The sequence below is a fragment of the Erythrolamprus reginae genome, chromosome 4, assembly GCF_031021105.1.
Source record: "Erythrolamprus reginae isolate rEryReg1 chromosome 4, rEryReg1.hap1, whole genome shotgun sequence".
NCBI classification, from domain to species: Eukaryota; Metazoa; Chordata; class Lepidosauria; order Squamata; family Dipsadidae; genus Erythrolamprus; species Erythrolamprus reginae.
Genome location: NC_091953.1, coordinates 19,801,966 through 19,829,216, shown reverse-complemented (window position 1 = coordinate 19,829,216; position 27,251 = coordinate 19,801,966). Strand labels below are relative to the sequence as shown.

Below are 27,251 nucleotides of genomic sequence, written 5' to 3'. Positions count from 1 at the left end.
TTCCAATTGTTTTCAATTTGATTTTCTTTAGCCATGATTCCACATGGCATCAGCATGAACCAGGATCACTTTACCAAACTACCCAATTCAAACTGCCATCCATCCAGATTTAGAACAGAACATATTTAAAAGTCTTAGGATATTATAATATACCACAATAGCGCTAGGAGTTTTTATTGACTCTTTGACAGACTGAATGTTAAGCAAACTTTGTGGGGGGTAAGGAAAAGGTTTTTACTTTAACTTCATTAAATTAACTACACTAGATGTGAAAATTTCTGGCTAAACAGCACTGTCAGAATAAAGCAACTATGATGGCAAATAAAAAAATAAAAATGCTGTCTCAATACATAGAACAAATGGCTTTAGATTACCTAATCAGCTTTTTAACCTCTTTTTATCAATAGAAAAAAAAATCTTAAGAAGTTGTCGTAAAAACATTTTTGGACAAAAGTCTTGATTCATTACATTCCACTTTTAACTATCTATTTCAGCTAGCTGATGTTTTAGTTAAGCAGATAATTCAGATATAATTATAACTTTATAAGAGCAAACAGTAAAAAACCACCAGGTTGCTCATCCTTTATGGATGGCAACTGGCTGGCTTCACAATTGGAACATCTAAGGAAAGGAAGGGAGAGAACTATAAGACATCCAATCTTCACTTCAATAACTATGTTCCAATTGTTAGCTTGGCTACTCTTGCATGCAAAGATGCTTTCAAGTGGCAGGGTTTTTTTTAAAATCACAAATAGAAAAGTGTCTCGTTCAGATAATCTAGCTTCTAAACCATGCATGAAGTCCTTTGTGATTTTGCATTCTAATTTTTAAAGAAGTTGTAGTACTTCCCTATTTAATTTAGTGGACTTTAACATTCATTCTTTCATATTAATTTCAGCAATATAAGATTTTATTTTGCCAAACATTCCTGGTATTTCTAGCAAACATTCTCAGAGGAGATCAGGGATAAAAATAGAAAATGCTCACTTACAGTAGTAATAGTTTCAGCAGCTGCTACCATATCTGCTAATCCAGCATTAACAATATGCTCTTCTAAATCTTTTAACATAGGCTCTATTCCATTAGGAACTTTATCCATCAAAGAAAACATTAAATGTAATTCTGAAGACAAAACATATTGAGAGTCACAGGTCAATTCCATAATAATAATTCATCTGTCCATCTTTCTTTTCTTTATATCCCACTCTTGTTTATTGTCAAATATAAGCCATTCAAGGAGATTTGTAAAGGCATTCACCATTGAGAAAAATATTATATAAACAAATCCTTAGTAATGCATTTGACTTGAACTGTTTCTCTTTAAAAGAATGTTGATTATGTGTTGTCCTAACTTTGTAATGAACTTGACAAACAACTGAAATAATTTGTAGGAAGTTTGATTTGAAATCAAACAGCAAGCTTGTTCCAAGCTTCTGGTTCCCACAAGTCAAGATTACCAAATTTAGAACTTGGTGGTTTGAAAATCACGTTCTTGTCCTTGAACCAATTTCTTGTTTTTTTCCTACACTCACACAAACACAAATGGTAAAAGGAAAGCAAGAAATTATAAAAGGAATCAAAATGGTAAAGAGATAGTGATAATTAACAGTGGTTAAAAGTGATATAGACATTCTTGTATTACATGCTAAGAAAATTTGGCATTCAGCTAGTTTCTGAGAAATGGACTGCTTAGCAGACGTAACTCTGTTTTCAGGAAAGAAGATGATCAAGGTTTCTTATTAAATACTATCTCTGTAGTAATCAATTCAATATAACTGACTGAATATTTTCAATATTTTCAGGATTATATTCCAGGAAAGCAGATTCCTCAAAACCTTACACATTAATAAACTGTTATGGGATATATTGTTTGCTAAACATCATATACTTAATTTTTGTAAAAATAATTTAGAGAGAGAATGGGGGCTAAGAGAAGGAGGAAAATTATTTTGCATATTTGAAAATTGAATTCAAAGGATTAACTATCTTTTGAATTCAAAATCGAATTCAAAGGATTAACTATCCAAAGGACCTGTATATTGCACAAGTCAAAAAGAGGGTGAGGAAAATATTTACTGACCTCTCGCATCCTGGATATAAACTGTTTCAACTCCTACCCTCAAAACGTCGCTACAGACCACTGCACACCAAGACAACTAGACACAAGAACACTTTTTTCCCGAACGCCATCACTCTACTAAACAAATAATTCCCTCAACACTGTCAGACTTTTTACTAAATCTGCACTTCTATTCTACTAGTTTTTCTCATCATTCCTATCATCCTTTTCCTCCCACTTAGGCCTGTATGACTATAACTTAGGATTTTTAATAATATTGTTTCTTCATTGCTTATTTGACCCCTATGACAATCATTAAGTGCTGTACCACATGATTCTTGACAAATGTATATTTTTCTTTTATGTACACTGAGAGCATATGCACCAAGACAAATTCCTTGTGTGTCCAATCACACTTGGCAAATAAAAATTCTATTCTAATTGATATTTGGGAAAGGAGACAATAAGCCCAGAAGAACACAGTACTCCTGTACCAAGAAAATTATATACATCCTTGAAGTCACCCATGACTTCAAGGACATATATAGTTTTATGAAGTTAGTTCTAATAATTTAATTGAGACTCAACATTGTTAATCAATCAATCAATCAATCAATCCTCAATAAATCAGCTTAATTCTAACAATATTAGATAAAAATACTGTATAGGGGTTTTAGAATATAACTTAGATTTCTGTTTTTAGAATTGAGATTTTTAGATTATTTTACTATTAAATTTCTTCATGTTTTGTAATTGTTTACTGTGAGCCACCCTGAGTACCAGGAGAAGGGCATCATAAAAATCAGATTAATAATAAATAAATAAACAAACAAACAAACAAACAATTAAATGAAAAATATTACAATTAGTATGGGAGTCAGTGACAACAACCAGAAACACAGTTCTGGCCCATCTTTAAAAAGTCCTTCACAGGAAGATATCAAAGAGCTGGCTTTTTCAACAAATTTGTTGAGGATTGTTATTATGTATTTATGCTAGGTAAATGTAAGACAACTCATGATTAAATCCTTGGAGAGGGTCGGCATATAAATCAGATAGATAGATAGATAGATAGATAGACAGACAGACAGACAGACAGACAGACAGACAGACAGACAGACAGACAGACAGACAGACAGACAGACAGAAAGAAAGAAAGAAAGAAAGAAAGAAAGAAAGAAAGAAAGAAAGAAAGAAAGAAAGAAAGAAAGAAAGAAAATTTGGATTAGGAAGCAGATGCAATGCTTCCTAATAATTTGGGGCTATAAAAATAATTCTGCGCAAATTTTTAAAGAGTGGATTAGATCTTCTCCAAGCTGCTTCAAAGTCTGTCCTGGCAGCTTGTGTCTTGTAGGTAGAGCTACGCATGTGGGTAGGACAAACAGCCCTTAATGCATGTACATGAGCCTTCCAAAAAATGTGGCTGCTTTAATGCTTCAAGGACTTCTCTGCAAAGCAACCGCTTTGCACAGTCCTGTTTATTATGTCCAGCTACCTTCCACAGGAAAGTTCAATGGCTTATTATTCAAGACAAGCTTCATAGAGATAATAAATTTTGTGGGAAAAGCTGCTTTATGCACCAACTTCCAGTCATCTTTTTATAGGACTCTGCAATGAAGACTATTTGGGTCACCAAGCTGCATTTATTGTTGCCACTTTCCATAAATTTTCATTCCCCTTGAGAGCCAAAAGCAATATATTAACATAAGGTATAATATCTTACTATATTCAGCCCTGGCTGAATGCCAAGCAACTGCTGTCAAGATAGGGAGCCAGACTTATTTTTAAGGTCAGATGCCAAGCCCAGGTTCTGGAAATTAGAAATACACTCTGAACTAATAGCAATCATTTCCAAGCAGTAACAGCTTTCAATTTTCTTATTATATATAACACACTGTGTAATCATAGGGTATATTTAGGGACTGTAACATAAATATTTGGTGTCTCTAACTCACTTTTCCCAAATTTTGTAACTGACTCACTCTGTTTAAAAAAAGGAAAATAATATGGAGGAAAAGGCTTCAAGACAAACCCTGGACAAAAGGATGCATAGCTTAATAGGATTCCAACGGCTTAAAGACATACTTGTATATTTAAACAGCAAATTCTTTGTAATCCTGAAAGGCTGATTAAAATTTATAAAGTTGGAAAAGGCCATTTAGGCCACCAGATCTACCCTTGTGCTCAAGACAGGAAACCAATATGTTTAAATAACGAGAGAAAATATATAACAGAGTAGTATAAAGGGTTTAGAAGGGAATTGTGTTCCCTGATGTTACCAGAGTAACTCATGTTCAAGAACAAACTAGACAGAGAATTGAGTCAAACAGCTATATGTGATAAAAGAGATGATTTGAACTAGGAACAAGTCAACTGAATCCTTATTTCACTAATAAGAGCAATGAGTGTCCAGACCCATCTATTTTATCTATCAATTTTAAAGATCATCTGTTCTAATATCTTAGAAGAAGGGCCGGTTATAAGTAATGACAAAAATGAAAATATCACTGCATTTTAAATTAACATAGGTAACACAAATGGTATCAGGCAGAGAATAACTTTTAACTGTACTGTACTATTTTCCTTATGTTACAAAATAATTGTAATCCATTTTTACTCCAACTGTCTGTAGAGACCAGGGGAGAACACACATTTTTCTTACTTTCAAAGCTTCACTTACTTTCCGTTTCATTGCGTTTGATCATGCCTTGGCATTCAGCTAAAATTGTCTCTTTAAAGGAGGTCACCAAAGCATTCACACAGCACTCCATAAGCTGGGGGGAGAAAGTTAACAGTCAAATGAACACAGAATACTACCATTTCAATACATGTGCACGGAATGGGAAAGTTTATGCTCTATTATAAATCAATAAGTCTAGCCTCCTCTCCCACCCACAATGTATACACTATCTAAATGGAAGAATGGCAAGAACCATGGAGAAGTATTAAAATACTACTAATAATATATCTGCATAGGTAAATAAAAAAGTGATTCTTAAGCTTCCGAGATCTGAAGGAGAGTACAAAAGTCTTAGCTGGCAAGACAACACAAGTAGCATTAAAACTGTGTTATTTAAATCAGCAGATCAAGCAAGGGAAACAACACACTTTCTAGTTTTCCAAGTCAGAATATTACAATATTTAATATCCCGAATGCAGGGGTGAACTTCAGCAGATTCTGAAGAACCAGTAGCAGAAATTTTGAGTAGCTTGGAGAACCAGCAAATACCACCTCTAGCTGGCCTCAGAGTAGGGTGGAATCGGGATTTTGCAATATCCTTCCCCTGGAATGCGGTGGGAATAAAGATTTTGCAGTACAGTGTTCCCTCGATTTTTGTGGGGGATGCGTTCCGAGACCGCCCGCGAAAGTCGAATTTCCGCAAAGTAGAGATGCGGAAGTAAATACACTATTTTTGGCTATGAACAGTATCCCAAACCTTCCCTTAACACTTTAAACCCCTAAATTACAATTTCCCACTCCCTTAACAACCATTCAGATTATTACTCACCATGTTTATTTATTAAAGTTTATTTTAAAAAATGTTTTTTAAAGGCAGACAAAAGTTTGGCAATGACATATGACGTCATCGGGCGGGAAAAACACCGTGAAGTATTTTTTAATTAATATTTTTGAAAAACCGTGATATACACGTTTTGCGGAGTTCGATCCCGGGAAAATCGAGGGAACACTGTATCCTTCTCCTGTCACGCCCACCAAGCCACGACCACAGAACTGGCAGGGAAAAATTTTGAATTTCACTCCTGCCCATATTTCTTAGGATGCACCATGCTAGGAGAGGATACCATGGACCTTTATACATTTGCAGTATAAAATATAAAAGTCTTCAGTATACCACGGAATTCTTAGTGGTCTCTGAACTTGCTTGTTTGCTTGCAGATGGTTCATTACCCAACTAGGTAACAATTATCAGTGCAGGCTGATTATTTTACTAGTAGTATATTAATCTTTATTATGATGGTCACACTTTTTCCATATTTACAAATCATTCAATGCACAACATTGTTCTCTTAAAGAAACAGTTTCAATAAAGAACCACAAATACAAATTTGCTCGTGTTTATGAAACAACAACTGTATGTTTACACTTTTAGAAACAGAAGAATCTGCTTTGAAAGAGCAATAATTATCTTGTGTCAACTTTTGCAACAGAGAATTATATTTGACCTTATGGAATTTCTGCTTTTAATTGCACATGATCTATATTACTGTGTTAATGCAATCAGATATTCCATAACTAGACTTAACCCCCCACCCCACCTGAGGTTAAGTATTTTTAGACTTGTATAAGTAGTGATTTAATTTACTAAACCTTTTAGCATATTAATTCTTGGTATTATTAAAAGACTACTTACTGCTTCTACAGAATTACATTCACGCCTTGTTTCTAAATACCGTAGTGCTCTTTTTTCTTCTTCCTTTAATTTAGCATCTGCCTGTGCAGAAACAGAATATCATCACTTAAAATATTAATATGTAACCCACAGATTTCTTCAAAAGAACACCTTCTCACTTACATATTTCATATAATTCTGTACGCCATTCTGCTGTAAATACGAAGGGGCTTGAGTTCTATAAAATCTTTCTGTTGAATCTAGGTACGCTTTTTCAAAATTATCCCGATAAATCTGGAGTTTATCATCAGGATTGGAACACAGGTTAACTGTAATGAGAAATATCAAATTAAAGCCATTGCTTCTTATCCCTGTTAAGGAATATCCTTAATCTTCTTAAAACAATGCATAAATTACAATAATTTGAATATAAAATTGCTACTTGTCAAAATGGCTCTCAAGCAATTTGGGGAATAATAAAATCTATTTTGGAGAGGCTGTTCTTGATGTTTTAAACTCAGAAGGTAAGCTGAAAGTTTTTGGACTGACTACATCACATTCATAGCTACCATCTTAAATTAAATCCCAGACCATGGGTTTTGATTTATTTTCACTTCTATTTTGAAGGCTTTTCCTATGAAAAAGCAATAATGTGGTAATTTTAAAAAAATTTCCATCGAGATGTTTGATGTAAATCCTTACTTACCACGTGAGAAAAAACAAAAGTTGAAGAATGTGGAAAACAATGCAGTTTCCTGGTCATTTAAATTTCAGATGGAGACTTAAAGTTCTAACTTGGCATTAAGTTTACATTAAATTGGTATTAAGAAAACTAAGTTACTGAACTTTTATTTCAATGACCTAAATCATTATGCGCTCATACACACATATATATACTTGTACAAATACATTATTCCTAAGCACTGCTAAAAAGAATTAATTATTCGCCTGTTAAGTATACTTGCTAGCCATAGGTGTGAACCAGTAGTGGCGGTGGCGGGAGGCTCTGCCTATCTGTGAAGGACTCTTCTGCGCATGTGCAGAAGTGTTGCGAGTGCGCGCGAGCGAACCAGTAGAACTAACCTTTTTCCTAGTGTAAACATACTAGAAAAATACTAGAATAATTTTCAAACAAAATGTAATAATCTTACATAACAAGACATACCATAAGATTCTCTAACACCAATGACAAGTTGAGAGTCAAATGCTTCTCCTAAACGTTCAGCATGGACCAACTTCATTGCACTGTCTTGAAGGCGAGTTTTTATATTTGAAAATATGGACTCATTCCAGGTATCTAGCATGAGCTAAAAATACAATAATCATTAAACAGCAAAAATATGGATCAATTTCTAAAACAAAAATGTAACTTTTATTTTCTTTTTAGGTTTAAAGGATCTGCCATATTTAAAATAAATTGTATTTTTCTCTTAACCAGAAAGAGAAAGAAATGTTTTTTTTTAAAGGCGCGCCATGGGTACGAGGCGAATTTTCAAAAATTCAAAACTGAGTCTGTATATATAAGCAGAGGGCACAATAAGTATTCAGTTACCCTGGAGGTGAAGACTCTGATTGAAATTACTCATTTCCGAAAACAAAAAAAAGCTGCAAGTATGAAATTTGCCCTTGCCATAGATAAAATTCAACAGCACTAAAAATAAGTTGCAGTGTTTATGTCAGCCAACAGCAGCAACCTCAGGATTGTTACATCTGACTTAACTTTTCCCATCTCCTACTTTAAAAAAAAAACACCTCTTCATTAAGATTTGTTTCTCGATGAATCAAACTCTGCATAGTCTTTAACCTTATCTCATCACTTCCCCAAAATACCTACTGACTAGAGGTACAGTATTTCATACTTCTGCTTCACCATGAAACAAGGCTATAATGAAACCCAGAACTTACCTTCCGTACAATACTGTCTTCTACATTGGATTTTTTATTGCTGCCTTGTTTACCCATGAGAGTAATCTCCAACTGACAAAATGGCTTGGGTAAGATATCACATTGTGTGAAGAATTTACGCCATTCTACAATATAGGCTTTCAATAGTGCAGTATCATCTTGGTGGCTCAGCACTCTCTGAAAGCAAGAGAAGGGCAAATACAAAAATATTTAGAAACCATTTCCACGTCATGAATAAATAGACATTATGCTCCCAGTGATTTCATTTTGGATATTGAGGTTTAACTTTGTTTTCTTCTTGTGTGTGTGTGTGTACACACACAAACACACTAATATCAACATATAACTTTTTTTTTAGAAAATGCACCTGAAATTAAGGAAACAACTGCTAAAGAAAAACATAAGATGTATGAAAGATAGGTTAAGAAGAAAGCTTCTTATGCCTAAGTCTTGGAAGTTATCAAGCCACTGAAGAAATCATCTAAAAAAGTATTCAAAACTGTGAATCATGTACTGTACGGCACGATATTATATATTTATTTATTTATTTATTGGATTTGTATGCCGCCCCTCTCCGGAGACTCGGGGCGGCTAACAGCAACAATAAAGCAGTGTACAATAGTAGTCTGATGTTAGAAATAATTAAAAGCCCATTAATATAAAAAAACCAAACAAACATACATACCATGCATAGAATTGTAAAGGCCTAGGGGGAAGAGGGTCTCAATTCCCCCATGCCTGACGGAAGAGGTGGGTTTTAAGCAGCTTACGAAAGGCAAGGAGGGTGGGGGCAATTCTAATCTTTGGGGGGAGTTGGTTCCAGAGGGCTGGGGCCGCCAGAGAAAGCTCTTCCCCTGGGTCCCGCCAAGCGACAGTCTTTAGTTGACGGGACCCGGAGAAGATCCACTCTGTGGGACCTAACTGGGATTCGTGCAGCAGAAGGCGGTCCCTGAGATAATCTGGTCCGGTGCCATGAAAGGCTTTATAGGTCATAACCAACACTTTGAATTGTGATCGGAAACTGATCGGCAACTTATGCTTATTTGGAAATGAGAATTTTTGATGTATTTATTCTCAGTGAATTTGAATAAAAAATATAATTTTAACCAATCTTGCATGTATTTAATAACAGGATGTTTTCATAATCTGCTTTCTAAACAGGTAACACAAATGAACTGAGAATGGGTATCAAAATGTGCAATGAGATGCTGAGTATAAATGAAGAAACAATATAAAATGTGGTTCTGAAATATTTGAGTTTTAAAATGAGATTTTATTGACATAAAAGCATTATCAAGAGGTCAGAAAAATAGAGGCGCACAATTTTCCATGCAAAACACATATATAGCACAATCAGAATGTTCAGTTCAGAGGTTAGTCTTAATTGTATTTTGGAAGCTTAGACTCAAGCAAACATGTATGGGGTGATGGCAGTATAATATTTAATATTGATATATATGAAATATGTAGGGAAACTAATTTAAGTATACATGTATACTAAACTATCCATACTTAACTCATGTTATTTTAATTGAGCACAGATTAATCAAGACAAACATTTATATGGATTTTACAGTGACTAACTTGGTTTGAGTTCAAACTACAGTTTAGATAGATGTTACAGTACTGAGTTCTTTGTGTGCATAATATACAGTATCCTATCAAGAAGCATTTGAATGAGGTGTTTGCTTTCTTGAATCAAAGGTTTACATAAAATCTAAAAAATATCATAGTGTTTAAAAATACTTGCTAATTATGTTTAACTTACCGCTTGTGCTTGCTTAATAAAATCAAGGATATCTTCTTTCAAGGCCTGATGTATTTTTGCTGGGCCCTTATCATCCCACAAACAAACTCCATGGACATCTCTAGAAAACATGTACATTCAAACCGTGTTGTATAATAAATTGCTTATATGTGGGCATCAAAAATGCACAGATTCCTTCCCCCCCCCTCCCAACCCTAAATAAATAAATGCTGATCATAATTAAAGGTTGGGTAAAGGAGAAAACTACAGTGAACCCTCGAGTTTCGTGTCCTCAAGGATCGCGAAAGGGCTATTTCGCTAGTTTTCAACCCGGAAGTAAACTCCACCATCTGAGCATGCGTGCCCTTCCACGCATGCGTAGATGGTGGAGTTTCCCCGCCGGGCAGAGGCTTCCCTGGGTCTTCCCCCTCTTGCCCCGGTAAGACCCCAGCGGCGGTGGGCTGGAGCGCGAGCTTGGGGCACCCTAGCTCCGCTTCCCAGCTGGGAAGCGGAGCCGGCAACAGCGTGGGCGGGCGGGCGGCGCGCGCGCGCTTGGGGAACCCCCGGCTTCGCTCCCCAGCTGGGAAGCGGCCCCAGCAACGCGCGCGCGCTTGGGGAACCCCCGGCTTCGCTCCCCAGCTGGGAAGCGGCCCCAGCAACGCGCGCGCGCTTGGGGAAACCCCAGATCCGTTCCCCAGCTGGGGAGCGGCCCCAGCAACGCGCGCGCGCTTGGAGAACCCCCGGCTTCGCTCCCCAGCTGGGGAGCGGCCCCAGCAACGCGCGCGCGCTTGGGGAAACCCCCGGCTTCGCTCCCCAGCTGGGGAGCGGCCCCAGCAACGCGCGCAAGCTTGGGGAAACCCCAGATCCGCTCCCCAGCTGGGGAGCGGCCCCGCGCGCGCGCTTGGAGAACCCCCGGCTTCGCTCCCCAGGAAACCCCAGGCGCGAGCAACGGGGTGGGCGGGCGAAGGGCGGGCGGCGGTGGAAGTAAAAACACCATCTGCACATGCGCAGATGGTGTTTTTACTTCCGCACCGCTACTTCGCGAAAAATCGATCATCGCTTGGGGTCCTGGAACGGAACCCTCGCGATGATCGAGGGTTCACTGTATATCTTTGTACAAATGTATTGTTTCTAAGCACTTCTAAAAAAATTACTTATTTGCCTGTTAAGTATACTTGCCAGACAGATGTGTGAATTGGTAGCGGCGGCAGCAGGAGGCTCTGCCCACCTGCCTAGTACTATATCCTTGAAATTTAATATATGTTAGAATAAATGAATATGTAAATTCACTATTAATGTTTGAAAGATCAATTAATTAAAGAAGCAATCAGGTTCTCAGAAGCCGAAACCAAGGTTCCTACGATAATTGAAGCTGAAGGTACAAAAGTTAATATCCTATATGCTAACAAGTTGGATTTGCCCCCCAAGATTATGCCTTTTAGTATATGATGCCGCATTTTAATTGCTTTAGGTGTAAATGGAAGACAGTGATGGCGAACCTTTTTTTCCTAGGGTGTCGAAAAAGCATGGGCGTGCGCTATTGTGCATGTGCAAGTGCCCACATCCATAAATAAATGCCTTGGGAGCGCGAAAACAGCTTCCCATACCACTGGAGGCCTTCTGGAAGCCAGAAACAGCCTGTTTCCCAACTTCTGGTGGGCCCAGTAGACTCATGTTTCACCCTCCCCAGGCTCCAAAAGCTTCCCTGCAGCCGGGGAAGAGTCAAAACACCCTCCCCCATCCCCCCAGAGGCTCTCTGGAAGCCAAAAAGGCCCTCCCAGAGCGTTCTGTGTGAACCAAAAATCTGCTGACCAGCATACACATCCACATGCCATAGGTTTGCCATCACTGATTTAAGATCTTTAACAGCCCTTAATACTCAGCACAGAAGTATTTAAAACAAATTCCCGTGAGAAATCCATCACATTGTCTTCCTTTGAACAACTACTCCGATAAGACACTGCAGAATAAATAAATAATAAATATTTTTCTATTCCAAGAAATAGACATTTCAGAAGTTACTTACGAAAACAGATCAAACCATTGTTGTTTAGTAACAGACTCCTGGCGTAAAAGCTTCAGAACAATTGGACGCATAAAATCCCATTTGTCTTCGAACTGAAGTGATCCTTTATTCTTTAAAGAGAGAGAGAGAAATATATATTTTAGTTGAATGGACGTGAGTGTTATACCTCAACCATAATCAGAAGCTTTCCCAGTGGGGACTTGTTTCCAAACAAATATGTATAGTATTGAAACTAGAACAAGATTGATGTTAGAGAACCTAGCTTTAAATAATTTATAGCAGATTATAATCTGAAATCCCATAATACAAAACGTCGTTTGCATTCTTTGTGTTTGTGTGCATATGTATATATGTATGTATGTATGTATGTTCTGGTATATACACAGTCCCATCACGTAACTTGTCCGGGCTCCACTCCATTGCACCCAGCACTGGTCAACTGAGCTGACCTGCCACGGGGAACACTGGATCCTTCACTGCCAAACAGCTGATTGATTATAAGCTAGATCACCTTCCACCAATCAGCTGTTCTAGGCAGTGGGAATCAACATTGCTGCCGATCACCACTGCCAAATCCCCGCCTAGAACAGTTGATCAGTGGTATTCCGGGAGGCAGATTCAACCGCGAATTAGCGGCTTGGCAATGTTCCCTAGTGGAGGCAGAGTATCTCCACGAATCTAGAATTTTGTAAAATTTTTATAAAATTTTAGTTTTACAAAATTTAGAATAACAAAACCCTTGCTATTTCATCAACATTTTTGACTGGGGTTATAATGATAGAATGTTTTATTGTCTAACCTCTTTTACCTTTGCAGATGTTTACACAAAGCCATTATAAACTATTAAGTAAACTACATTTAAGCAACCTGTGGCTTAGGTTCTTTGTGCAAATGCAGGTAAATACTACTCTACCTGTGTAACAAATTTCCGCCAACTTGTTCCATTGTACACTAACAAAAAGAAAGCTCACTTAATAAGTAAGATTTCCACTATAATCTTTATGAAATACTTTTATAGACCCTTCCTTTCTTTCCTCGTTTAATTTCAGCATTTTCCTGATACCGGATTCTGAATAGATTATTCTATGAGCCTAGAGCATGAATGGACGTGAACAATAATCCCAAAGATCATTTAATGTAACTACAGTGTGCACTACAAATGTGGTCTTTCCATAGTGTGAAACATTTCACACCAATAATATGACTTAATACAATTTTACTGAATAATCACAATTAGATAAGTTTGTTAAAGCCTGCTTAAATTATAAACCGAAGTCTACAAACCAAAATAACTGACTTCACTTAAGATATTAAACAGGATTCATAATGCCTTAGCACACCGGGCAAACTTGGCCAATGAAAAGTTGTTTCACTAATGTAGCTCTACTGCAAGGAGATAAGAAGTGGTACAATCAAGGAATTTGTAACAGCCCAAATTAGAAATATGTTTCTGCTTGCTTTCTGCTCCCTTTTAAGTCTTGCATAGTAGGAGGAGTACAACAGAAGTTTAGTTTGCATTACCAACTGGATGTACAAATAAAGCAAAGAAACAAAGGGATGTATAGAGTCCTTGGAGAGGGGCGGCATACAAATCTAATAAATTATTATTATTATTATTATTCAATTCAATTCAATTCAATTTATTATATTTGTATGCCGCCCCTCTCCGAAGACTTATTGATAATACAGCTACAAAGAAACTGGGATAAGTGATATTCCTTTATGAAGCTGGACAAAAAGGGGGGGGACGGGAGATGTCACAGCATATGCCTGTTGATCCACTAAGGCAGAAGTCTTCAAACTTGGCAACTTGTGGATAGCATAGCTGGCTGGAGTTGAAGTCCACAAGTCTTAAAGTTGCCAAGTTTGAAGACTTCTGTACTAAGGTTTTTATTCTCTCTCTGTCTCTCTCTGTCTCACACAAACAGACACATATATACATATACATATATACACTGCTCAAAAAAATAAAGGGAACACTTAAACAACACAGTATAACTGCAAGTAAATGAAACTTCTGTGGAAACTTCTGTTTAATCAAACTCTCCACTTAGGAAGTAACGCTGATTGATAATCAATTTCACATGCTATTGTGCACATTCAACTTTGTACAGAACAAAGTATTCAGTGAAAATATTTCATTCAGATCTAGGATGTGTTATTTGAGTGTTCCCTTTATTTTTTGAGCAGTATACATACATATAAATAGATCTATCCTAGTCTCCCTTAATTTTCAAATTCAGCCAAACAAAAAACAAGTGACATACATACATACATACATACATATATATATATGTCACATGTTTTTTTTTGGTGGTTTTTTTTGCTGAATTTGAAAATTAAGGGACACTAGGATAGGTCTATTTCGGCCTTATTTTGGCCTCATCAGCTAGCCATACCCACTATATATATATATATATATGCATGCAGCCAATGCATGTTAGCTATAAGATTATTATGATTTAATTTACTGTGAAATTTCAACCAAACCCAATCATGTTATGATTACACACACATACAAACAACACCCTCTCTTTGCTTCCTTTACTAGAAAGAAGGGTACAAAAAACAATTGGTGAAGAAAATATGAAGGAGGTGGAGATGAAGGAATAGACAGGACAGCAGCTGGGATTAGAGCTCTATCTTCAACAGACTAAGTAGGAAGGGGCGTTTGTGAGGAACTCAACATTCCTGGCAGAAAGAAGACTCAATTCGTATCAGCAGTCATCTTTTCTTTCCCTAATCCCAGTTAGGTAAGTACCGTAATTGGTTTGATCCAACAAATCAGACTGTTCATTGTAGAAACAAAATAAAAGCTTTGCAAAAAAACCAACCCCACCAGTATTTTAAAAAGCTGCAAAAATAAATGTTGCCTGGGAAGGGCTTATGTCTTATAGCGAAACACTTCTCAAAATATGTCCTTGATCTGGTGGAGGGGAGGGTTCCTTCCGATTTGGAACAGATAGCTCGAACTGGTACAGACCCGCTGGTGATGTCACAATGGTGTCACAGAACCAGTTTGGTTGACGCTGGTCTATGGGCACTGCCATTTTGGAGGGGGGATTTTTTTCAATTTTTTTTAATTGTTTGGAAGATTTTTCATCTGCAGCTGCTTATAAAAGGGCCCTCCGACATGCATGGAAACAGAATTGCACTAGAGAATGCGTGCATCCCCGTGCTTGTGCAAAACATTGCAATGCAAACCAGTGGCGAGGGTAAGTGGAACCCATCCTTGCCTTGATATATTTCTTATTGAACAGGGTGGAAAACTAATGTTTGGCACTTCATAAATAGTAACAAATATCTAGCTAGACTTAGTTATGTATAGCTAACAAAATTTGTAAATTCAGACAATTCAACATTATTTCTAAACACCACTTTTAATAACAGTGTAGGTCATTTTGAAACACAATGCACGAGGAATTAATGCATGAAAGTTAATTCATAAAACCAATGTTAGGGAGTCCTGCTCATCTAAAACTCTCCCAAGCACCAAACAGTGGTTCTCCTGCAAACTGCATTAAGCCATGCTTAACTTCTTTTAACTTTGGCTTAATGTGTTGTATAAATCATGTTAAAAGTTGTTCTAAAACCACGGTTATATGTATATGTTATATGTATGAACATACAGAGAACCATAATTCATGTTGCTTCTTGTATAAGCTTAAGAATTAGTGATTTAGGATACTTCTACAGGATGGATATGTGCCAAGAATTGTATTAATTTTACTTTGCACACATTTACATTTTAATAGCTTTATTAATCAAGCCAGAGCTAAGACACTCAGCAACCTAGAAGAAGCAACAATGGGTAGGCTTCTATTTCCATGTAATCTGGAATATTATTAAGGTAAATTCTCAAAATCCATTTGGTTCTCTTCCTACCAAATTAAAAGCCAGAACCATGTAATATTTACCGAGATGGCCAAGCTGCATAATATGGGCATCTCCAAGCACATCCATTCTATTCATAAACACTATAAATTTTGAGAATCCAATGCATTTCATGAAGATTCATCATACATTAGATTAGATTTACAAGAATATGAACAGGACAATAATATAATAAGAGCCATATGAATGTATGTTGTTTATTTATAAATAAAACTGCAAACAACAAGGTTCAGGAGACCTTGACTGAAAAATATTGAATTTTTAGGTGGCTAACCTTCAGTGGACAGATTACTCTCATATATAAATATCCATATGGTCCAAAAATGAAAAGGAAATTTTTGTATGGATCCTTTTTAACATTTGACTTTAGTCTCATTATATACTATTTCTAATTATTGATTTTGTCCTATTTCTGAGATTTGCATTTTAAAAATAAATCTGTTTATTTAACAATTAAAAATAGAAATTTCTGCCCCTCTACCCATTTATATAAATTTCTTTTTAAGGCTGAAAATGTTGTCAGTGAATAATTTTAAAACTGATATACTTCCATACAACCATCATTTCATACAATTTGTATCAATTATTTATAGAGTAAAAATACTGAAATAGGATATAAATCTGATATTTATTTAGCAAAGTTATATTCCATCATAATCTAAATATTTTGTCACTTACAGAGAATACAGGATAAGAAAACATAAATGATATAAAGCACCCAACAGAAAGGCAGTTTAGCAAGTAAAAACAGAAAATAAAATGTAGAGAAATGCTTATTAATACGGTAGAATAATTTTTAGTCTTTTCCTAAAAACCAGCAGGGGGAGGGAGAATTGAAACTTCAGAGAAAGGCCTTTCCAGAGTACCAACACTGCCATAGAAAGCACCAACACTTTCTAACTTTGGGACCCCTCATCTCTCAGACGTGTGGGTTACAACACCTTCTTACTTCAAGATCTAGCAGATAGGATCATTGAAGCAGGAGATCCTCAAAATCAGGGCTGTCAAACTTCTGGCCCACTGGCTGGATGCATCATGTACTGGCCATGCCCACATCCAGTTTAAGGAAGGGGGAAAGTCCCAATACATCACATGGTACTGCTTTGATGTGAGCTTGACACCTCTGTTCTAAATAGCTAGGTACCAAACCATGAAGGGCTTGGTACAGCACCTTAAATATACCTGAAAACCAATTGGCAGTCAGAATATAATCAGTGTTATATGCTCCCAATGTTTAGAATCAGGTACATAGTCAGCTGCTACATGCTGGAACAATTGCAGTTTGAGTTGTACGGCAAGGGTCCCTCTTGCCAGTTACACATGCTGCTCGGGGAGAAAATGGGAGTCCTGAAGGGCCCCCTAAAATTACAAGCTTCTTCACAGGTAGGGATAATGCTGGTATTGGTGGAGAATCCTGATGTACATACAGCAACTTCCATTTTATTTTGGTTCAACTTCAGCCTGTTTTCTCTGATTCAAATTCTTGTGGCCTCTAGGAATCAGGATAAAACATTGTCAAGTGTCTTCCTTAGAACTCACAGTATTTTGAAGGTGGATGTCAACAGCATGAGGATATCATACCCCAAAACATCAGATGACCTACCCCAGCAACTTTTATACAATTAATATGGATCAAGATACTAAAAAAATACATGTTTGCTCTATGAGAAAAGAGTACTGAGATTATCCATGATAATCCTGAACATGTAAAATTGTGTTTAAAATCATATTCTAATTGTCTTCCTTTATTAAATCTGGCCTTGTATTTATTATCAATTTAAATATCTATTAGGAAACTTTCGTATGTGCTTGCTCTAGCTCTAAAATTTAGTGTTATTTTGTTGCAGAAATGACAAGACTCAGACCATGGAGTCAAAATAAATTTGTTTTATTTGCACAAAGAGGTTCAGAGTAATATAGCAGAAGCAACATCTGAACCCCCCTCTTATGAAAAAGCAAGTAGCTATATACTCCTCAAAAGTAGCAAAACACACATATATATCAATGATTGGTTACATTATGGATCAGCCCTTGTTGCTATACTAAAGAAAGCTATTTTGTTCTCCTTTTTCTATTGGAATGGATTTACAGGTATCTTGCAAACATATCTATCTAAGTTTCCTGAAGTTCATTTGTGGTTAAATCTACACTTGAAAAGCTGTGGATTCTGAAGTTTGACATTTTCCATTTCCATTGTTCTTCAACAGCTCTTAAAGGTCTACAGAACTACATGACTTTATGAGCTTTATGTTTTGCTTCACTTTATGACTTGCTTCACTTTATGTCCGGCCTCAATTTCACATTCATCAATTTATAGCAATATCTTCTGCAGACTGAGCCATAAACTAGCCCACCAAATTTTAACCTTACAATATTGTGTGAACTGCTCAGAGAATTCAAGTGCAGACTGAACTGAGCTAGATGAAGCAAATAGTAGCATAAAGTAGAATAGAAGCATAATGTAGTTTTCCCTATCACTACTTATTTAAAAACATTTAGTTCATATACCTTTTTATTTTGCATATATGTAGTATGCCTACTTTTATGAAATAATTTATTCCATTATTATGAGCAAGAAAGGTTTGATTAATGGAAGATGATTACTGACAAATCACAATATATAAACATAGTAAGTGAAATCTGTTAAAGCATATTAAAGAGATAGGAAACATTTCAACTATGTTCCCAATTTTGAAGAACATTAAATTCAAGCTACCAGCCATGCTCAACATTGACAAAAAATATCTGCACTAGAATATCTTTATTCTCAATAAATAAATTTCTAGATTCTCTGACACATACACTCAGACATAAAAATGTCCTCTCTTTCCTTCGTAACATGATGTTAGAGTTCCCCTATAGGCCTATACTTTTATTCTATGGCTATTTAATGAAGTATAAAAATATTTGAAACATAAGAACACATTATCAGTAAATGATTTAATCACACCTTTCAGAGTAGGAAAATGCAGTATGGAAACAAATGGCTTTGGGTTTTTTTATTTTTTGCTAAAGTGATAACTCAAGATTTATTTTCAAGCAGACCACTGTCTGCAGTTAAGGATAACTCAAGCAGAAGAAAATCTGACCCACAAGATAGCAACCAAAGTCCCCCAGAATATACTGCCATTCATATTTGCATTCAAACAACACAGTCAACTCAACCATGCCCCCCCCGCCCCGGCGTAACACTTTGGACCACCCACTCTCCCTCCTCAGCCCAACCCATTTCTCAGAGTTGTGGTGGATGAAAACAGGAGGCATGATGAATTTTAGTTATATTTTCTAAATATGTATGTATGTAGGTTGTAGGTAGGTAACATATTTTTGCTGATAATGAAAAGGGAGACTAGTATAGATCTATTTCAAGCTATTTTGCTCTCATCATGTAGCCGTACCCTTACTGGGATTCAAACCTGAGGAGTCTGCCTGTAAGGCAGTAGCTTTAACCTCTAGACCACAGTTCTCCTCCTCTCAGCTTGTACCAGGGAAGAGTTATATATTTTTTTCTGCTGAATCACCCTGGGATACCCAAATATGGGAGAGATTATACTGCTTCCTTCTTGCCTCTTGGCCCCTCCATATATATATGCATATATGTGAGTGTGTGTGTGTGTGTGTAGAAGAACATAAGAAGAGCCATGCTGAATTGGCCCAAAGCCCATCGAATCCAGCATTCTGTGTCAGAAAGAGAAGGTAAAACCCTCCCTTTCCCTTGACCCCCAACAAATGCTACCCAAGGGAATCCTGCCTGCCCCAACTAACATAGAGACAGCACTTGGACATCGGTTTCATATATATGTGTTTGTGTGTGTGTATATATGTATACACACACATATATATATACACACATATACATACATACGTATACATACACACCCCATTTCCCCCAAAATAAGACATCCCCAATTGGGCCTTTAAGTGCATGGTAATAAAACCAAGCACTTATTTCAGGGTTCAAAAATATATACTGCTCAAAAAAATAAAGGGAACACTCAAAGAACACATCCTAGATTTGAATGAATGAAATAGTCTCACTAAATACTTTGTTCTGAACAAAGTTGAATGGGCACAACAGCATGTGAAATTGATTGACAATCAGTGTTGCTTCCTAAGTGGAGAGTTTGATTTCACAGAGGTTTGATTTGCTTGGAGTAATATTGTGTTGTTTAAGTGTTCCCTTAATTTTTTTGAACAGTGTATATAAGATAGGGTCTTATTTTGGAGAAAACACTATATATCTAGAGTGATCCCTCGTTTTTTGCTGGGGATGCGTTCCAAGACCACCCGTGAAAAACGAATTTCCATGAAGTAGAGGAAAGTTATTTTTTTATGTATTTAACGAGTATTTGGACTTTTAAAACCCACCCTTTGCATAAACAGTCATTCTATGTTTCTCAGCTGGAACTAAATGTGTGATATACTACCAGTTTATTAGAGTACAGTACTACTGTAGAAGAATTTTATGAATTTTTAATGGATTTAGGCCCCCTTTGAAAACCCATGAAATAGCGAATTGGTGAAAGATGAACCGTGAAGTAGGGAGGGATTACTGTGTGTGTATGTGTATGTATATATGTATGCGTATTGTTATATTATATTATTACTCTTTTTATGTGTGTATGTATATATGTATATACACACACACACACACACACATAAAATGACTAATAATAATCTAGACTAATAACATACACTAAAAAGACTAATAACAGTAGCACTTTCACCCACAAACCATTATTACAGGGTAGACAACACACCGATTGAAACCCTGGCCGGCTCATTTCCCTCATTATTATCATTAAGATGTACACAAACAAACCCCAGCCAGCTTAGTTGGTTTATAGGGTGATGTCACCGAGTCCATTCAGGGGTTTAGCGCGTTATTCACACGAACCCGGCCCCTCAACTCTTTTTTCTCCCCGACGGGGCTCAGGCTCTCTAGGTCTGGTGGTCCCTCTTATTCGGACCCCGTTGGCTTGAGGTCGCTGAGGTGAAAACGAGGAAGGTGGCTCACTTTATTATACCAAGTTAAAAACCGGGCGCGGGTCACGCATACAAACCCCACGTTCTCCCAGCCCCACTGATTTAGCATCCCCCCCTCTGTCCGTCCTCCACTTAACGACGCTCCCTCCCCCCTTTTCCCTCATGGGCTCCTCCAGCTCCTCCCGTGGCTGGAGCGAATAGTGGGACGGCCCAAGCCGGGCGACGGGGGTGCCCGCTTCGCTCCCTCTCACCTTTAAGAGATTAGAGGCCGCCATGTTCTTCTCCCCCAACTCTCACGCGCGCTCCGGGGCCCGGCGGGACGTTCCCGAGCGAATAGCTCGGCCGTCCTGCCCGGCTCTTTGGGGCCGGCCTTCGGGGCTTTTAGCCGGTCTCCGGTTTACATGGTCTCGGACGGGCCGCGGGCGAGCGAACGCGCGGCCAGGCAAGGCTCGACTCTGGGCTTGACTGCGGCCGAGCGGCCTTCGGGTCTTTCCTGCCGTCCGTCTCTCTCAGCGCCTCATGGCGACGGCGCCCCCGCGGGATTCAAGGATCTGGCAGCTGGAATAGCGGAGGCAGCGGCGGCGGCGTTCCGGCTCCTGGCGAGGGGCCGGCCAAGCCCGCATGATGCGGTGCCGAGGAGAGGGAAAATCCAAATCCGGAGGAAAGAGAGCGCTGCCGCTCGGAGCCATAGCGCCATCTATCGAGCGGGAGGCCATTTTTCGCTTTTTCCCTGAGAGTAACTCCGGGGGGGGGGGGATGTCGGCACCGCTTTCCCTCTCCGGTTGGTTGGTGTGGGCTGGGTTTGGATGTTTGGTTAAATTGGTTTGGTTTGGATATTGGATTGTATTTGGTTGAATGAGGTTGTGTTGAGTTGGATGGTTTGGGTTGGATCAGAGGTAGGCAAAGTTGGCTCTTCTATGACATGTGGACTTCAACTCCCAGAATTCCTGAGCTAGCATGATTGGCTCAGGAATTCTGGGAGTTGAAGTCCATATGTCATAGAAGAGCCAACTTTGCCTACCCTTAGATTGGATGGTTTGGATGGATGGGTTGAGTTGAGTTGAGTTGAATTGGTTGGATGTTTGATTGATTTGGTTTGGTGGTTTGGGTTGAGTTGGATGGTTTCATTTCGATTGGTTTGGATGGTTGGGTTGGTTGGTTGGTTGAGTTGGATGGCTGGTTTGGATTGGTGGGTTGGGGTTGGTTGGATTGTTGGGTTTGGTTGGATGGTTGAGTTGGACTGGGCTGGCTTGGCTTGGCTAGGCTTGGTTGGTTGATTTTGGCCACTGTATTCCTGAGGGCAAATCCGTTAGTAAATCCATTAGTAGTGGGCCAAGTGTGAAGCTGGTTCTAACGTCTGCTTGCACTTGCCTGGCAAAATTAGGAAAGTATGGCCGGCTTACCTTAATGAACAAATGCAGATGATTATGAACGGAGCATCAAGGCAGGCTTGCAACACAAGGCGCCAGAACATGGCTGCCGAGTTGCTATTTCAGTGTCATATGTGTTTTTCATGTACTGTAAGGTTTGTGACAAGCCATCCCACTTAGCCCCAAATTCAGATTTCTTATGCTGTCTGAGAATTTTACTATAAGGGCATCTACAGAACTCAAAATGATGACTGTGACTCCTTGATCAAAGCCCCAGACCAGAATATCAACATATAAAAACAGAGGGACTTATACCTGCCATGCAGCTCCATTTTTAAGTCTCCCATTGATAGTCCTTAAATTTGGATTTGTTTAGTAACAAATGTGGACGGAAAGAACAAATAGTGATAAACCTGCTTTATGGTCCTTGATGAGAATGGCCCTTTGAAAAGGATGTTAATTGCTCAGGCTTGACATTTTTTCTTGCTAGCCTCACCTTATGCCATATTCATAATATTTTCATGGAAACGATACAATGGATAATAAACATCAGCATCCCAGCTTATAGATAAGTATGGGATATGGGATGAAGACATAGATATCCATTTGTAATGTTATAGTAGTATTGACCATGCATAATTGATAGATTGGATTTTATCATGGATTTTATCTGTTTTCTATCATTTTATCCTACAGCTTTCGGTTGTGGATTTACTCTGTTTTTATTTGTTTTGGACTATGACTGTAATAATAAATTTGAATTTGAATTTTATAGGAGGTAGAAGAATTACCACACTTGGGCGGTAATTCGGTGATACATTTTTTATTTCACTCTTTCCTTTTCCTCATCTGTTTTTTCCTTTTACTTTCTCGGCACTTTTAAAAATTCTTTATTACTTTCTGAGTTTAGTTTGCGTTAGTTCTTATCGCTGTGTTTAAAATTGCCAATAACATTTACGGTAGATATAAACTGATGCTTCCTATAGCTATCTTTTATTGCCATTCTGCAAACTCCCCCCTTCCATTCAATCTCATCGGATTTCAAGTTCGTTTCATTTTTCTTAGCAAGTAATCACTGTTCAAAAATGATTTGCCATCGTCCCTGTAAAAAAAAAGCAACCCACCCACACTTCCTATGGCTATCTTGCCAGTCTGCAAACCCTTTGGTTAATTACTTGCAACTGCACTAAAAGTCAATATTCAGGTAATATTCATAACTAGGTTAATAGATTGGCCAATGGCTTACAAAACTTTTGCCAGACCCATCCTCGAATACAGCTCATCTGTTTGGAAGCCATATCGCATCTCAGACATCAACACCCTTGAAAATGTCCAAAGATACTTCACCAGAAGAGCCCTTCACTCCTCCACTCAAAACAGATAGACTCAACACCTACGAGACTAGACTTTCAATCCTGGGCCTAGAAAGTTTAGAACTAAGACGCCTTAAACAAGATCTAAGTATTGCCCACAAGATCATATGCTGCAACGTCCTGCCTGTCGGCGACTACTTCAGCTTCAACCACAACAGCACAACAGCACACAACAGATTTAAACTTAATATTAACCGCTCCAAACTTGACTGTAAAAAATATGACTTCAGTAATTGAGTTGTCGAAGCGTGGAACTCATTACCGGACTCCATAGTGTCATCCCCAAAACCCCAACACTCTACCCTTAGATTATCTACGGTTGTCCTATCCAGATTCCTAAGAGGTCAGTAAGGGGCGAGTACAAGTGCACTAGAGTGCCTTCCGTCCCCTGTCCTATTGCTCTCCTATATCTCCTATACCTTTCTTCTATTCCTATATCTCTTCTTCTATTCTTTCATTGATATGTTCTATTACTATATCTTCTTTTCTATTATTTCTTAGATATATTTTACTATGAGTGTCTCCTCTATAACCTTCATCATGTATTTTACTATGTGTATATAGATATATACCCACTAAAATCCTCATTGTGTATTGGACAAAATAAATAAATAAATAAGATATCTAGGAAACATATTGTCCTTAAGTTGCAAAATCTTCCATTATGAAGATTTGATCATCTTTACCTGCTCAGTAAACATTCTTTGTACGCTATTGGTTTGTGCAACAGAAATATAACTCTATAGTTAGTTTATCGTTCCTTATTCCTTTAGAAGAGCTTTTGCACAAATAACTGAAAGAAGGTTTATATATTTATGAGCCACGGTGGTGCAGTAGTTAGAGTGCAGTACTGTGGGCTACTTCTGCCAGTAGTTAGGCAGATCGAATCTCACCAGGCTCAATGTTGACTCAGCCTTCCATCCTTCCAAGCTGGGTAAAATGAGGACCCAGATTGTCTGGGTCAATATGCCGACTCTGTAAATTGATTAGAGAGGGCCGTCAAGCACTGTGGAGTGGTATATAAGTCTAAATGCTACTGCTATTGCTATGTTTGATTATGTTTTTCTGGTGGATTCCTCCTGGTTTGCACCGGTTCACACAAACTGGTTGCGATCCACTGGTGATGTCACAATGACATAACAGAACCAGCTTCATCAGTGCCGGTCTATGGGCATTGCCATCTTTTTAAAGCAAATTGTTTTTTCTTTATTTTTAAAAATTATTTTTATTTTTGAGCATTTGGCTTTTTTTCTTGGGGGGGGGATTATTTCAGATTTTTTTTTCCACTGCAGTGGCAATGGAAACTGCAGTTTGATGTTTCCAAATGTAAAATAATGCACTTGGGCAAAAGGAATCCTCAATCTGAGCATTGTATTGGCAATTCTGTGTTAGCAAAAACTTCAGAAGAGAAGGATTTAAGGGTAGTGATTTCTGACAGTCTCAAAAATGGGTGAACAGTGCGGTCAGTCGGTAGGGAAAGCAAGTAGAATGCTTGGCTGCATGGTTAGAGGTGTAACAAGCAGGGAGATTGTGACCCGCTGTATGGAGTGCTGGTGAGATCACATTTGGAATACTGTGTTCAGTTCTGGAGACCTCACCTACAAAAAGATTGATAAAATTGACCGGGACCAAAGACGGGCTACAAAAATGGTGGAAGATCTTAAGCATAAAACATATCAGGAAAGACTTTATGAACTCAGTCTGTATAGTCTGGAGGATAGAAGGGAAAAGGGGGACGTGATCGAAACATTTAAATATGTTAACGGGTTAAATAAGGTTCAGGATGGAATTGTTTTTAATAGGAAAGTGAACACAAGAATAAGGGGGCACAATCTGAGGTTAGTTGGGGGAAAGTTCAGAAGCAAGGTGAGAAAATATTATTTTACTGAGAGTAGTAGATGCTTGGAACAAACTTCCAGCAGATGTGGTTGGTAAATCCACAGTAACTGAATTTAAACATGCCCTGGATAAACATATATCCATCGTAAAATACAGGAGATAGTATAATGGCAGACTAGATGGACCATGAGGTCTTTTTCTGCCATCAATCGTCTGTGTTTCTATTGAACTTCATTCAGTTTCCTGGAGATGTTTGAGATTGAACTCAATGTCTTCTCCAATATATATGTGGTTCTATGTTTGCGTGTGTGTGTGTGTGAGAGAGAGAGAGAGAGTGAGAGGGAGGAATTTCCCCTACACTTCAATCATCATCATCTTTTAATGACCCTATAACCCCTTGTGGAGTCTGGGCAACTGAATGGAGCTAGCAGAGTGTATAATGGCCGGATGCCCTTCCTGTCACCAGTGCGGAGTTTTGTTCAGCAGATTGTGCCCAGAGAAAGAAATACCTGCCTCTACCTAGGATCGAACCCACAGCCTCCTGACTGTGAGGTGAGAACTCCACCTTTAGGCCACCCCATCCAGGGGTGGGCTACTAACCGGATGGGGGGGGAACGCAGTGGGGTAGTGAAAATGGAGCTCCACCCCAGAGCACCCAATTTGCACTGAAAGATGTTGAAAGAAAATGCAGGGCGTCCTGCATAAGCCCCGCCCACAATGTGGTAGTAAAATTTTTGGTAGCCCTTCACTGACCGCACCACTCCTTTTTTCCCCCACTTCAATATATGCATGGTTTTAATGGAAGCATTTGATAGGTGTAAGCAGTAGTGGGTTGCTACTGGTACTGTAAAGCAGTGTTTCCCAACCTTGGCAACTTGGAGATATTTGGACTTCAACTCCCAGGATTCCCTAGCCAGCATTCATTGGCTGGGGAATTCTGGGAGTTGAAGTCCAAATATCTCCAAGTTGCCAAGGTTGGGAAACACTGCTGTAAAGGATTGTCACACTGATAGCAATCACTGCGCTAGCAACTTTGGGTCTCTTGCATGTTCGCACGCATGTCTTAGCGTGTTTTTGCTTCTGTGCATGTGGAGAAGCAAAAACACATTGGGACGCACACTTGTGCATGCAAGATGACAAAAGCTGTGCATGCAACGCACTGGTAGCTGGAGTAATGGGAATCTTCTCCTGGGTGTTAACCAAGTACAGTGGTCCCTCTACTTAAGAACTTAATTCCTTCCGTGACCAGGTTCTTAAGTAGAAAAGTTTGTAAGTAGAAGCAATTTTTCACATAGGAATCAATGTAAAAGCAAATAATGTGTGCAAACCCATTAGGAAAGAAATAAAAGCTCAGAATTTGGGTGGGAGGAGGAGGAGGGAGAAGAGGAGGAGGACAATCGTTGCCGGAGGAAGAAGGTGAAGTGAGGAAAATCAAAAAAATCCAAAACTTTAAGGCTTAAAAAAAAAAAGAGGGACTCTGAGACAGCGAGGAGGAGCATGCGCCTTCCATACACCCAGCGCAAGGCTGCCTCCCATACACTGCGCCAGAGAGAGAAACCCAGGGGGAATGGCAGGAAACTGGCCGGGCCTTCGTGCCGCTCTCAACTTTCCTGGGAATTTTTTCCGGGCTCAGATTCTTAAGTAGAAAATGGTTCTTAAGAAGAGGTAAAAAAATCTTGAACACCCGGTTCTTATCAAAA

At 38.4% G+C, this 27,251-nt stretch overlaps 1 protein-coding gene across 1 annotated transcript in view; it reads right to left on the bottom strand.

Moving 5' to 3' along the window:
• CUL5 (cullin 5) overlaps positions 1–21,588 on the bottom strand; it is a 39,508-nt gene extending 17,920 nt beyond the window's left edge. Inside the window, exons 1-9 of the mRNA XM_070749724.1 lie at positions 21,221–21,588; positions 12,090–12,199; positions 10,085–10,184; positions 8,317–8,493; positions 7,577–7,718; positions 6,595–6,740; positions 6,433–6,513; positions 4,740–4,833; positions 992–1,122 (exon numbers count right to left, since the gene is read on the bottom strand). Of these exons, the coding sequence (XP_070605825.1) occupies positions 992–1,122; positions 4,740–4,833; positions 6,433–6,513; positions 6,595–6,740; positions 7,577–7,718; positions 8,317–8,493; positions 10,085–10,184; positions 12,090–12,199; positions 21,221–21,244 (1,005 nt within the window). The 5' untranslated portion in view covers positions 21,245–21,588. The remainder of the gene's footprint in view (positions 1–991; positions 1,123–4,739; positions 4,834–6,432; positions 6,514–6,594; positions 6,741–7,576; positions 7,719–8,316; positions 8,494–10,084; positions 10,185–12,089; positions 12,200–21,220) is intronic.
• Between the last annotated feature and the right edge of the window lie 5,663 nt (positions 21,589–27,251).